The following is a 14287-nucleotide window of genomic DNA, read 5'->3' on the forward strand; positions in this document are numbered from 1 at the left end:
ACAAACTGTACTATGGAAATTTGATGCATTGGATTGTTTAAAGATATGTATTTGAGGATATATGTATACCTATGTACACACATTCATATATTTTTATATATTACACACTAAGAAATACGGGTTCAAATTTGAACCCCAAAATTGTCACTATACAACCACCCTATAGGGTGCAACCTTGCACCCCAATAAGCAATTTGCACCACGCTGAATTTTGAACCTGCAGGGGTGCGAATTTGCACACTCAGTTTTGTGCTAATCAAAGGTGCAAACATGCACCATAAACATTAATACATTGTGAATTGAAAACATTGTGAATTGAAAATTTGGACCACGAGTACCAAGGTTTTAGTCGTAAGATCAAACTTACATTCTGATGGATAGGTACGAATACAAATATTAAGAGATTTGATTTTCTACTTGCATAATAAAAGGTGCAATTGCGCACCCCAGGGTGCTGCTATAGGGACAAATAGGGTGCAAATTTGAACCTTTGTTTTTTAGTGTGTATAAAATAACTTAAAACAACTTAAATGGATGGTATATTATAGACTGAAGTGAGAATTCAGCTTTTAATTTTTTGCAAGATACTTAGAAACAACCTCATGAAATGTTAAAGAGCATACAACTCCGAGAGTTAATTCAACGTTTTTAAACGCATGTGACTCATGTTCTTCTTCCCCTTCCACCTTAAGCAAGTGGATGTTTGTTCCAAAGTCAATTTATGACGTTGCTTCTAGTATATGTATCTCTGTCACTTTTTCTTTTTTAATTTGCTGTAGATGGGTCTTTTTCCGCTTGTTCTTGAAATATGTCTGGTGCGGCTGTGCTTACTAGTAGGTTCAATTTCCTTTGCTTCATGTCACTGTGTTCATGTCGTGTACGTCTTAATTGTACGGTACTTACGGGTTTGATATACTTGTGTATGACCCCTTGTAATACCTGAAAGGATGATCTTGCAAATATATGGTGGAACTGTAACGAAAACATGCATGCTTGTTTGTTTGTTTGACGTACAATGTCTTAAGCATTTGGACATGCACAAAGATTTATCGTTTTTGTAGCACTGCTACAATGGTGATAAATTTATTGATTGAATAATTTTTCTTCTCGCCAATATCTTATCAACCAAATTACACCGTCATCAATATTGCCATTGATACAATCATTATCCTCATCATAATCATTATCATAACGCCGTTATGCTACAGCTTCATCATCATCAACAACACTGCCATAACTTCATCTTTGAATTATTCAATATTTCAAAATCCCAAAAGGCTCACATCATCCCAGTCACTGAAACTTTACTAAGAGCAATAAATCTGAATGTCATTCAAAATTATAGAAACAAAACAAAACCATTAGAAGAAGTGGTGCTAGTCTTTCCTGATAAATTCATGACGTACGTAAATCTCTGGATGTTTTACTTTCGAATACGTCCTGGAGCTACAAGATGAGGTAAAAAATAATAAATTATCATCAGGAGCAAGAACAATGAGAAAGAAGAACAAAGACAAAAGTTTTGAAAGTAAAGTGACAGTTTACGAACGCCGACATAACTCACGTTTTCATAGATTTCGAAAACATACGGAAATTAGGCTCGCTTTGTATAAACTGAAAAAAAAAACGAAAACATGTTTTCTTAATTAATCTTTGATTTGAAGCCAATCTTTGGCTTTGGTGTGAATTACAAATAACAAACTCTACTGACATCAGTATTGCACGCAACATTCCATGATGTGATATCTAACGTATGACGTATGCTTGGTGTCTTAAGAATGATCACCGGTCTATCTCTTCTTCAAAGATCACTCCCCTGTGTTGTGGCCAGCGATTTGTCCCTATTGCTCTCCTCTATACTACCATAAGATGGACTGGGTTGATCTTGATGACCGTCCTCGTGTTGTACTCGTTCCTGCTCCCCTCTCAGGCCTTCCTTGCTATGTCGAAATCCGTAGAAAGCATAGATTAGTAGTCCTGTAGAATGTAGTGATAATGATAATAGAAAACAACAACGAACCACCAAATATGAATGTATAACAGCAGAAAAAAAAAAGTTCAAGATCATTTCAATTTAGAATTATAAGGAGGAATTTGACTGTAGCGTTAAGTTGACTGGGATGCCTCCACTTCTCACACAATTACTATATCTGCCACGAGAACTAGGTTTTTTAATCACATTTTGACGAAACTCATTAAACTTGACATAAAACTGCTGATTTACATGAATGTCTATCTGGGCACGGGGAATATATTTATTTTTTTCTTTCCAATAGGTACTAGGACATATAAGGTTATTGGATCTGTACTCTTTAATTCCAAACAATATTCGTACTAGTGAGGGAAAGACACCCGCATTGCTATGTGTGGGTTGGGTTAAGGTAGCAATATTAGCATAGGACATCAGTAAACTTTGAGGAAAATCTCTTTAAAAGTGATTAATTGTTAAAGATCTGGTGACACCATTGTTGGATGACGTAGACTAAAAGCACACAGCAGGGCAACATGACAAAGAAAATATCAACCGAATTCCATTTAACATGTCTTATTTTTCCCCCTAGAATAATAATAAAAGAACACGTAACTTAAATACTTCTCTCGGGAAGCAGAGTAGATAATACTACCCTTAGAATATATGTCAATAAGAAATAGTGAGAATGTATGTTTTTTTTTATGAGAAATGAAACAGCTTTTGGTTAAAAAAAGGAGAAAGTGAGAGAGGGGGAGACTGAGAGAGAAAGTTTACAGCACAACGGTTTGATCATGACGGTAACCACATGGGGGCTCTTTTCATATTATCCTCCCATCATCCAGCAGTCCTACCTATAACGACCCAAATCAGAAATCGGAGCCAGGTGACGGGTTTGAGTTGCAGGACAAGCATCATATTACACAGGATGCTTAAACCGGGAAGTAACGGAACGAAGTCAACCTGTAGCACGATAATGTATGATACAAAGACAATGGAACAATGAGTAAAAAACTATACGTGCATCCGCTTCTACAAAATACAAGATACAATAGTTTAAAGCTGCCCATTGCATATTTTCTTCTTTTGCACTGTCTTGTGTAAGAAAATTTTAACAACGTTCTTCGAATGAAACTGATAACTTTTCGCTTTAGGCCGTTGTGGCATAGGCCTACGTGTCAGAGAGAGAATTCCCGAGTTGAATCTTCAGTGAGGATTTTTTGCTTTAAATTTTCGCTTCTAACACGCGTGATGAATGTATAGCACAATGCATTCTTTGTTTTCTTATCCTACATCTGTTCCCGAAAAACTCAGAGAACCGCATCAGTTTTCAATGGGAGAATCATTGATGCAGCGAGAGTGATTACTCTATCTGTCCTCTTGACAAATCATCCATATCGAATGTAGTCTTAAAAAAAAAAACAAAAACAAAGAACTTTTCCACAGGGAAACACTCTTTATTCTTATCAAAATCATTCATAGGTAATTCCTTAAACAGGTTATTCACATTTATTTTGTCAAGCAGCAAGCAAAGTGACTTTCGTGTAGAGACATATTTATCAAATTAAACAGTGAAAGAGCTCAGAAAGGGTCCTTTCCTGGATTTAATGATGATAACATATTCCTGATAACAACATATTTATGGAGCAAATTTTCCATTACATGTTCAAATGCCATAATTCGAGAAATATAGCTTTCCACGACTGTTAAAACTCTGCTACACGATATCGTTATATAAAAAGCTCCAAATGTAATATAACTTGATAATGATTTAAGCAAATGAAATAACATCTTTTCAGGAAATCTGATCGAATAAGCATCAATAACCGTTGCGTAGCGTACAGTGTACGTTATGTTCGGAAAAAAAATAAGCATGTCATTATGCCAGATTCATATATCGCATTCAATCTGAAAAATCGCAATCAGTGCAAATCACCATTTAGATAACTCTAAATATTTTGTTGTGACGTCAGACTCGGACCAAAAGTTTATTGTTACAGAATGCGCTCCTCTTTGACTACCAACAGACCACTCCCCCTTTGGTTTAAGGGCAGGGAGCACTCCTCTCTGACAACAAGGTACGCCCCTCTTTTACGACAGGGCAGAATGTGCGTCCCTTTCTGATTGGTTAAAAAGGTGCACCCCTCTGACTTACCACAAGGTGAACTCCATCTCTGTTTATTAATGAAAATATGCACCCCTCTTTACTAGTTAAATACTACAGCAATACTCTAATAAGCTGATAAATCTGAAACTATGTCCTAGCAATAGCCAAGTAGATTTAGGGAAAAATTATGTTGATTGTCAAAAAGAATTAATTTCTTAATATGAGGTCGTACTTGATTAACAAGTAGAAATTTTATTGCATGGAAGCAGAAGTATATTCATTAAGCATAACATATATATATATATATATATGTGAAGCGGGCTTGGCCTCGTACGTTGCTATTTTGCTTTTATGTTATGTCTCATCAAGCCCTTGAAAAAGGCTAGTGAAATAGCCGAAAGCTCGGGGAATAAAGGCAAGACTGAACACCACTGCAACGTCTATACTGCAAGTTTTCCTTCCGTCTCATATATATATATATATATATATAATATAATATATATAATGTGAGAAATAGTTCCCTGGGTCCCGAACGTACGCGGTGCCGCATTGTTGGATGCATATAGTTGAAAGAAATTGGACTGAGGCGGGACGTTGCTCTCGATCTTAGTCTCCCTTTTATTTGTCAAGCTTTCGGCCCGTCATTGGGCCTTCGTCAGGACCTACCAACAGAACGATTATTATATGAATAACCTGATGTGTCATATAATATATAATGCAATTTCACATATTACCAATCTTCTCAATCCTTTCCTTTATATACACAAATCAATCATTCAATTCAATACAAATATCCACTCTAACCTCCAGTCATCATCAGAATAACATCATATGTCCAAAAAATATATAAATAAATTCTTATATCATAATGCTGCCATATAATAATCATATTGTCTTATAATTCTTAGCATGATGATCACAAACACAAATATAATATATATATATATATATATATATATATATATATATATATACATATTTGATTTGACTTACAGTGCTACAGATTAGTCAGAATTTATTCCTCTATTATTACTTTGTAAGCATATGCCAAATCATTACCAAAAAAAAAAAAACAACAACAACAACCAACAACTGTAATTTAAATTCAATTTGTATGCGGAATTGGCAGCCTATGTGTAGTTGATGATGATTATAATGGTGTGTTGTTTGATAATTTATGCCTGCGTGTTCCGGTTTGGCCTTTCCTCGGAAAAACACCGTTCTTCCTTTTTTTTTTTCCTACTGGAGGGCATGTACGTCATAATGGTATGATCACTCGTAGTGCAATTTTGTCTACAAATGAAAGCCACCCGCATAGCGAATTGATTAATCATTATTATAATCAATTATAATCAATATTAGGAAAAAAGAGTCATCGGCAGTGTGCCTTTGGTGACATGCTGTAGCTGCTTGATAATAAGACAGGAAACACTTTGATAAAAGAAATTGGTGGAATTAACTCTCATGAGTTTGAAGTTTTCTGCTCCCCACAGGATTGACAATAAAGATGTTTTACAAATGAACAGATTTTTTTTTTATTATTATTTATTTTTACAGATCTAATATTCTCTAGTACAACCAAGGATTAAAAGATTGAGTACCCCAATGTGACATGTAGGCAAATGATCAGCACATATTACATAATTTCCTTGTGGATATAACATACCCTGTAGCAGTTCCCTGAAGCTTCGTTCTGCTTGTGAAATGGTATGACAAGAAAAGAGAGGAGGCCTCCGCTCAGGGTGATGACGAGGAGAGAAACCGCCCACCACTCCGCATCAAGGAGTTGCTGCAAACCGAATTCAAGAATAGCCACGACGCAGAGAAAGAAGACGAACGAGATTCCAAGGCACGTGTTCACCACCAAGCCAGGTCGAAATCTTGTCAGCTCTTTGAGAACGGGTAGTCCTCTGAACTCTTCTCGCAGAGTTCCAGGCACACCTAGATAAGGGTCGCCAAGTAGTCGCTCTTCGTCTTTTGATCTGCTGCTTTGTGTCGGTGTGGTCCCTCGATCAGTGCTGGCGCTCGGGTGGTCTTGAGATGGGTGCATCTCTAATGCCACACTCTCCTCGACCAGCAAAGAGTCGGGCTGGTAGCGCAAGATGATCACTGCGACAGAGACAAACATGTACCCGAGCAGAACGCCGATCGACAGAAATTCCACCAACTCTGATAGAGAGAAGAACAGAGTCAGGACAACTACTAGAGTCATAGCGAAGAGAGTGGCAACGACTGGAACTCCTGTGCTCTCATTTACTTCTCCCAAACAACTGAATAGCAAACCATCTGTCGCCATGGCATAGATGGATCTTGGAAGGCAATACATGCTCATGAGTACTGATGTGAACATGGCACAGAGGGCGCCCACTCCAACAGCCCACTCAGCCCACTCCACGCCAGTCACGACAAATGCATTGGCAAATGCAGACGACTCGTCCAATTCTGGATAAGGAACCATCAAAGTTAGTACTGCAGAACAAAGGACGTACACAACGGTTGCGATCACGACGGATATAAAGGTGGCTCGGGGGATGCTCTTACGGGGGTCCACTGTCTCCTCATTAGCCACTGCAATAGCGTCAAACCCGACGTAGGAGAAAAAGAGCGTCGCAGCGCCGGCGATGACACTTTCAGGACCTCTGGGCACAAAGCCACCATAGTCTTGCCAGTTTCTTATGTCCGACTTCTGGAATCCGAGAATGATGATAATCGAGATGATCACTGCATTGATGACCATGAAAAGACCATTAACCCATGCAGAGACCTTCGCTCCACATATGATGGCCAATGTGGTAAGAATGACAAAGAGAGCAGCGAAAATGTTAGGATAGGGAGCAAGGAAAGACACCGTCCATAGCTTGCCTCTCATTATTGTGTTGATGATAACATTCGACAGAGCATTTCCACACAGAAAATCGAGGTAACCAATAAAGGAGCTGGCGACGGAAGCACCTGCTATGGAGTATTCCAGAATGAGATTCCAACCAATCAAGAATGCCCATAGCTCTCCCAGTGAAATGTATGTGAAGGTGTATGCTGATCCAGTGCGCGGAATGCGGCAGGCAAATTCTACGTAGCAGAGTGCTGACAACATCGCGGCTAGTCCAGCGAGAGTGTAAGAGATGACGATTGCTGGCCCAGTTACTTCCTTCGCTTCTACACCTGTCAATACGTAAAGTCCTGCGCCTATCATGGCGCCTAGGCCCATCAAGACAAGTTGGAGAGTGGTGAGCGTGCGGCGTAGTGGCGTGTGGTACATTTCCTCCGCGGTCCCTAGAGTCTTCTTCCGGCTTAACAGGCCGAAAAGCTGCCAGCAGGAGGCGCACGCCATTTTGGTAATGCGTCAAGACGCTGTCTGTAGTCAATCAATGCGTTGCTTCCAACTGCCAGTCACACGTGTTGTTCTTGTGATATGTACTCGGCTATTAACTGGAGTATCGTCTTGCATCGCTATCTGCTGGCTTCGTACCCCTGTGATACAGATAAAAGGACAAAGGCGATGAAACAGAGCGTGAAATGAATGAAATTATTATCTTGCCAATTTTTAGTTCAGAAACTTGATGACTCCACTCCAGCTGCGGTTTTGGATGGTCAACAATTCAGAAGAAGAAAAAAAAAAACACTAACAAAAAAAAAAAACCCACCCTGACAATACAAGATCAGAAGGTTTTTTTTTTTTTGTTTTTGTTTTTTTTTTTTGGGGGGGGGGGGTGTGAAACTTAAGCATTGAAACAATGGTGAAGGTGACCATTATTCCCCTTACAAATTGTCTCATCGAACAGACAAATTATGACAGGAAAAGGATGGCTTTTGTGTTAGACAATATATGCGTCTGGTTCTTAAAATCGGTCCTATGTGTGGATGACATATTGTCGACCCTTTAAAAACGCCGGTGTTTTCGTTCACTTTAATAACTTCCCGGCTGAAGTATTTCTGACCTTTTTAAATTTTTTGCCTCCTTAGAGTACATTTAAAATGCCGATGAACATTCAACTTCTGGCCTTAGCTCACCATTCTAGGGGTGTTTCTTTTAACCCATTACTTCCCACTACACAACAGTCTGTCATAACTACACAATGGATTGGGCCGGAGTTAATACCATTAAAACTTTCAAAGTCATATCTCATAAATTATTCTATGATGTACCAGATGTACTGTGATTTCGTCGTTTCTTGATTTTAAAGTTGAGCACATTAACTTAACACTCACGTACAAACTAATGCTCGCACACGTACGCACCCACACATTACCAACCTAATCACTTACACCACATAAAAACAGGGAGGTTTGAGAGCTTGTGTTCCAATTGGCTATAGATGAATCTGACTTCAGAGCATTGTAACTTACGGCGGCCATAATTGGGGGCCTCCAAAAAAAGAACAAAAACACCTTCAATGGATTATGTAATGAACCAGGTGTGTTGCTAGGTCAGTGCATGAATCATCTTTTGTTAGGCATACTTGAAGCCCCCAGTTAGAAATTACCATAAAAAACAGTACTTGAATCAAATTGGTCTATGATCATTCAAACAGCTGTCGATTCTTCAGAATTCCAAAACCACATTTGTGCACTTCGATCCCTGCGTTTGATGCCGCCATCTTAATTTGCGATCTGAGAAATCATTTTGAACGGTTAACATGTAGATTCCGGGTACATTTTTCTTGTTTATCATAAAATGAAATGAATTTCCCCTAAAAAAAGTCATTCTCGTCCAGAAATGTGTGCTAAAGTGTAAATCAGAGATGTATTGTGAACATTCTTGAAACTGTAGCTACCTGGAAAAGTAGCTACATTTTTCCGCTGAACTGTGACGGATACAAACTGATATGGTATATATATATATTTTTTTTTTCCAAATTGCTATGTCAGATAAGAATCCGGACGCGCCCAGTCGAATGATATTTATCTTATTTCATGTTCTATTTGCACATTCCCGTGTTTTCGATGTACCGCTCATCTTCGGGATGGTGGCAAGTAATTAACACATTAACTTCCTTAGAAAGTGGAGGGGCATTATGTGACATGAATCAATTGTCTTGCTATCTATGCAGCAGTTTGGCACATACTTTAAATATTTGTGAGTGGCAGCATCAAAGTTAGTTCAACGGGAATAAGATTGGTCGAACCTCTTTGGTAGAAACAGTGAGGTGTTATGAATATACGGAGTTCTAACTCATCATGCAAATTAGAGTTCATGCAAGCACATGTTTGGCTCAAAGATTTCTCCAGTATAAGCTTAGAGCTCATTTTCATTCAACAGTTTCTAGTGTATTGATTAACAAATTGCAATCACAAGTGAATTGAAGAACCTTAAGATTTGCCCTCTGTTTTAACACCTGTGATCGAAAATCGAACTGCATTTGGCTAAAATCATTACAAAGTTTTGATAATCGATTAGACGTTCACAAAATAATCATCATTAGGTATGCTTCTAGAAAAGTGTGTTTGTGGCAATCACACGATCTAATGCACAGTGTTCATGGTTTTTCATCATCGTATGACACTCAAAGGAAACTCCATGTACGTGATACGTCTATAAGTAATTCAATCCAGTTTGCCAGCAAAATCTGCCCTAGGTCAGCTTGTACATATTGATTACAATAATAATACATGCATACCATGTGTGGGAAAGAGGTCTGTAACTGGTATGAACCGTACGTGTGATCTTTTTGTACTGACACGCGTACCAGCAACTGTAAAGACAACCCTGAATAAGTCGGTGCAATGCAGCTACACATTACATGAAGGTTGGCTACGCATCACCCTGTTGACAGAATAAACCCGTGAACAACCTATGGGCTTATCAACATGATTGTACTGTAACTTTACCAATACTCGATAGCTTGAAAATTGCAACTGATTGACAAATTCCTCTACATCGACGTAATAAGCACTGAATTGATCAGTGTTTTATTAGTAGCCATGATTAAAAAAAAAATCATGGGCGTACGTTCTCGAGCTTATTACGTCGATGTAGGGCAATATTTGTCAATCAGTTGCAATGAAAACATCTCGACGGAAGAATTTCATGAATTTGAGCATGACAATTGTACAAAATATTAAATTCGGGAAGTGAATGACTGTTGGGGGAAGGACGGGCGATGATAGACAATTATTTGTCTTTTTTCAAATTTATTGGCATTCTACTTGTGTTATCTCTCTTGCCTTGGTATGTTGAATCACACACACACACACACACAAACACACAAAGACAGTTGCATTTTTAAACAGGCAGATTCACTCAAAGATTGTCGTAATGTAAAAGTTCTTTGCAGAGAAAACACAGGTGTCGCCTGAAACTGACTATAACTAGCACAATACACTTTACATACATACATAAACACATAAACACACACACACACACACACACACACCTTAGCAAAAATCAAAGGAACATGTATCTCGATAGACCAGTTTAATAAAACATTCCAACTTTATGCCGTGTTAGCTCGTGACTACGTCTGGACAAGAGAGTATAAAACTATAAAATAGGTCTCTTTTTGTAAACCAATCAATTCATGTAGGCGGCGGAAAAGTATTGTAAATTAGGTTTCACATGACATGATATCATATGACGTATCACATTGATCACATGAAGGGGTGATCATTCGTACTTGAGTAACTCACTGTCCATGTGACTGTCTAAATGGTGAGGCTTTCTTTTTTTAATGATTACAGTGAATGCTCATATATGTGGCCAAACTAAAGACATACATGATTATAGATTAGATTACGAGATGGACTCGTCGTGGGCACTAAATATTGTGACGTAAGGAAAAGCTGCCAGAAAAAAAAAAAAAAAAAACAACTTTACAGGATTGCCACTGCATGCATTATACATATACACTGTGGGTTCATATCTCACATCTGCTCTATGGAGTTTGATAATCCGGAGCATAAAAGTATTATTAATCTAAATGAACAGAATGAATATCTTTTTTTAAGGTAGTCAAATAAACGTGAAAGACAGACGTATCCTCGCACTGCTGAGGACGGTTGCTGGTATTGGGGGCGGGTGTCTGCTTCGTTTGTCTCTTTGGTACAGAACAGTCTATAATGTGTGTGTGTGTGTGTGTGTTTGTGTGTGTGTTGTGTTAATTGTGTCTCCCATTTTTATAAGTTGCTTTAATCTGGTGTTGTATCTTATATTCTTTTGGGTATACATACAATTTAAACAGAATTTAAGAAGACAGAGTATAACGATCATTGTATTTCGTACTTATTCTTCTTATTATTTATTTATCTATCATTATTGTAATTACTGTTATTAATTTATTTATCATTATTATTTTTACGTCTGAGGGTGACAGCCTGTCCCCAGCACATATTCGATGTTCTAACATGCAAACATTTCCACCAACTACTCTGAGTACACAAAAGACAGACTGTATTGAATGAATTCCGAAAAACGTGGTCTATTTAATGTTAACCATGTTAACCGTTGCGTCAATTCATGGTCAATTCTCATGAACAATCCTTTCGAGCTGTAGAAGATTTCAATGTAGATCAAATTCCAAGTCATAGTTTGCATAATGTTTACGACACTCTCAAGTATCTGCTTGGTATCGAGTTTTAGGCTGTTAAATCAAAGCATTCCAATCATTCCTCGTCACCTTTAAAATCTCTGAAAAAGCTGCCTTTGCTTCCATCAGAGAAAAACTGCAAAATCTACGTCTCTACAACGACGAGGTAATTATTGGAACGAGGAATTTTAACGGTACTTTAGCTGTTCATGGAGATCGGCAGGTTATTCATTTGTACGCATTCTACTCACACATAATTATTATTGTCATTCTGGGTTTAAAGCTGTTTCTTCTGTTTCCGTGGAGACCACTCTCTGGGAACAAGCTATGTAGGCCCTACACGAAATCATGCTGGTACATGTCCTTGTTAAACTGTCATAATCAATATTCGTGTTAATGGCAATGGCCCATTTTCTGTGATTAAAAACTTAAACTATGTGTTCACGCGGTGTATTTGCTAACAGATGGTGCTCGGATGACGTTGCCAAACAGCAATAGTATGGCGACTAAGTATCATGCTTCAATAGGCTGAAACATATGGATGTTTGAGCTACAGCACTGACAAATTCTGTGCCATATAGGCCTATTGATATTATGGAGGCACTCTTTGTACATGCACTTTTTTTTTTTTTTTTTTTATAGGGGAGACCTGTAGATGATAACCTAATACTAGTCGTACATTGGCAAACATGATGCTTTGATGCACTGCATTAGTCATCCAGCCGAGCAATTGTTTTCTTACATTAAAAACATAGACACATTTGACTCCACACAACCTATGTAACACATGGCTTCCTCTGACTATCTTCATAGAGTATGCTATTCTTTAGGAGCTGGTGGATTTCTTTCTTACTTGCTGATACGTCACTATTAAACAAGGATACCATGGAGGATTTGTATTTAAAGCACAGATATTGACAATATCTGACAATAACAGTATTGGTTAATCAATCTTTTTTTAATTATTCTGGATCACGAGTCTCTGGTTGTTGTCCTTTATGTCGACACTTTTACAGCCACTGAAATGAAACAAATGTTGCACTTCAAACTATTACAGTGATAATATTTTGCTTCATAATCCCGTTGACATTAAAAGTTTGAATATTCCACATGACCAAAAAGATAAGTTTCCTAAAAATAGGCTATGATATGACTGCTGGGGACATAGGCATATTAGTGTTTACGAGACAGTAGCATTGACCACAATCATTAATTATTGAGAAAATACCCACATGTCAGGAATGTAAACATTGGTTAGCATTGAAGTAATCAGGATGTACTAGATTCATATTTCTAGAGTTTACTCTTTTCATGTGAATTTTAGAGCGTCACTGAAAAGTTTGATTTGATCTATCTGATAGACTTACTGGAACTTGAAGGAGGCGATTTAACCGTAATGAGGTCAATCCTCGTCAATAATGATAAAAATGTTAAGGTCAGATAAGGTGATGTCATAACTTCAAAAACACAAAATAGCCTTTCTTGAAACGACACCAAACTTACTGGAATATCATATGAAATTAAAGCAAAACTCAAATAATGACAGCTAAACTTAGCTCGTGGAAGTTTGTAGATACGCACCCTGATTGTATTCTCGAGTCCATACCTTGCAGTAGCATTCCTTCGCAAGACACGGAGCTTGAATCCTGAAAAAAAGGTAATATGATTATGTGTGAAGCATACCATGTATATATATATGTATATATATATATATATATATATATATATATATATATATATAATCCCGAACACCATTAACAAAAATTGTCACAAGGCGTCACTGAGAATTTGATTACATCAGTGAAACCGGGTCTTCCGGATACATTTCACTACGTCTTGATGAAGGAGCAGCAGACCTACGCACCCACGATTACCATAGACTGCCCCCGTAGACCAGGGAGGTATTAAGCTCAACTGGTACCTAACTCCTTGGTGATATCTCACTCAACGGGCCTTACGGCGGACCCATGAAAGCGCTCCAATCCCACGATGGCGAAGCACCGATCACAGCTAATATAGTTGGTATTTTGGTTTGACATGCCTTTTGAATTTTTGAATCTGCAGTTTTTTGTTGTTTTTTTTACTTTTTTTTTTGGCTCGTCTGCAACGAAAGTCATTAACTGTGACCTGGATGGATGTTTAAAAAAAATCAGTCGGTACTCACCAAGTTTGCAACAAAACTACAGAGAACGGAAAGACTCTGAAAACCAGCTACTGTAAGAAAATCTGTGTAGAACCGTTGATCAACATTTCCGTGGTTAAGAACTGTGAAACAAATCGCAATACAGCCCTTGCAGTGCCTTTGTCATTAAGCAATCACGCATCACGGTATCACGTGACTTCACCTGCTGCTGCAGCTCTATAGTCTTTAAATCAGGCTTATCTGTAGCACATCTTCGTCTTACTTTGAATGTTTGACTAATAAAACATATACTAAGTCATTTTGTCTATGTATGTTTGTGTGTGCTTGTTTGTATGTGTGTTTGGGTGGGAGGGGGGAGGGTCCCCTTGCAGTCCTCCTGCTTTTGTGATCGATGTTCAAGGTGTAAGCTGCTCCTCAATTTCAATTGAATTCAAGTCAGTTCAATTTAATAGTTTATTTATTTCCATTATGAAAAAAAGAAAAAGGGAACATGATCCAAAGCGGTACAAGTTGTCGATTTGTCTTTCATTCGTCTGATAAGGGCA

The 14287-nt window shown here is 38.0% G+C and overlaps 1 protein-coding gene across 1 annotated transcript; it reads right to left on the bottom strand.

The window, feature by feature from the left end:
- Window positions 1-1778: 1778 nt before the first annotated feature.
- On the bottom strand, window positions 1779-7539 carry LOC140238955 (cationic amino acid transporter 4-like). The gene is made up of 3 exons (XM_072318848.1): window positions 5743-7539; window positions 2824-2932; window positions 1779-1977 (listed from the first exon to the last, which is right to left on the bottom strand). The coding sequence occupies exons 1-3, from the start codon at window positions 7405-7407 to the stop codon at window positions 1802-1804; spliced, it is 1950 nt and encodes a 649-aa protein (XP_072174949.1). The 5' UTR covers window positions 7408-7539; the 3' UTR covers window positions 1779-1801.
- Window positions 7540-14287: the final 6748 nt, after the last annotated feature.

The sequence above is a fragment of the Diadema setosum genome, chromosome 15, assembly GCF_964275005.1.
Source record: "Diadema setosum chromosome 15, eeDiaSeto1, whole genome shotgun sequence".
NCBI classification, from domain to species: Eukaryota; Metazoa; Echinodermata; class Echinoidea; order Diadematoida; family Diadematidae; genus Diadema; species Diadema setosum.

Bases quoted from the DNA above. Each gene is read 5' to 3' on its own strand.
- LOC140238955 (XM_072318848.1), bottom strand. From the start codon at position 7,407: ATGGCGTGCGCCTCCTGCTGGCAGCTTTTCGGCCTGTTAAGCCGGAAG. The intron at 2,933-5,742 runs GTATGTTATATC...ATCGTGCTACAG, and splicing joins CTTCAGGGAACTGCTACAGG to GTTGACTTCGTTCCGTTACT. The intron at 1,978-2,823 runs GTAGGACTGCTG...TACATTCTACAG, and splicing joins TCTGATTTGGGTCGTTATAG to GACTACTAATCTATGCTTTC.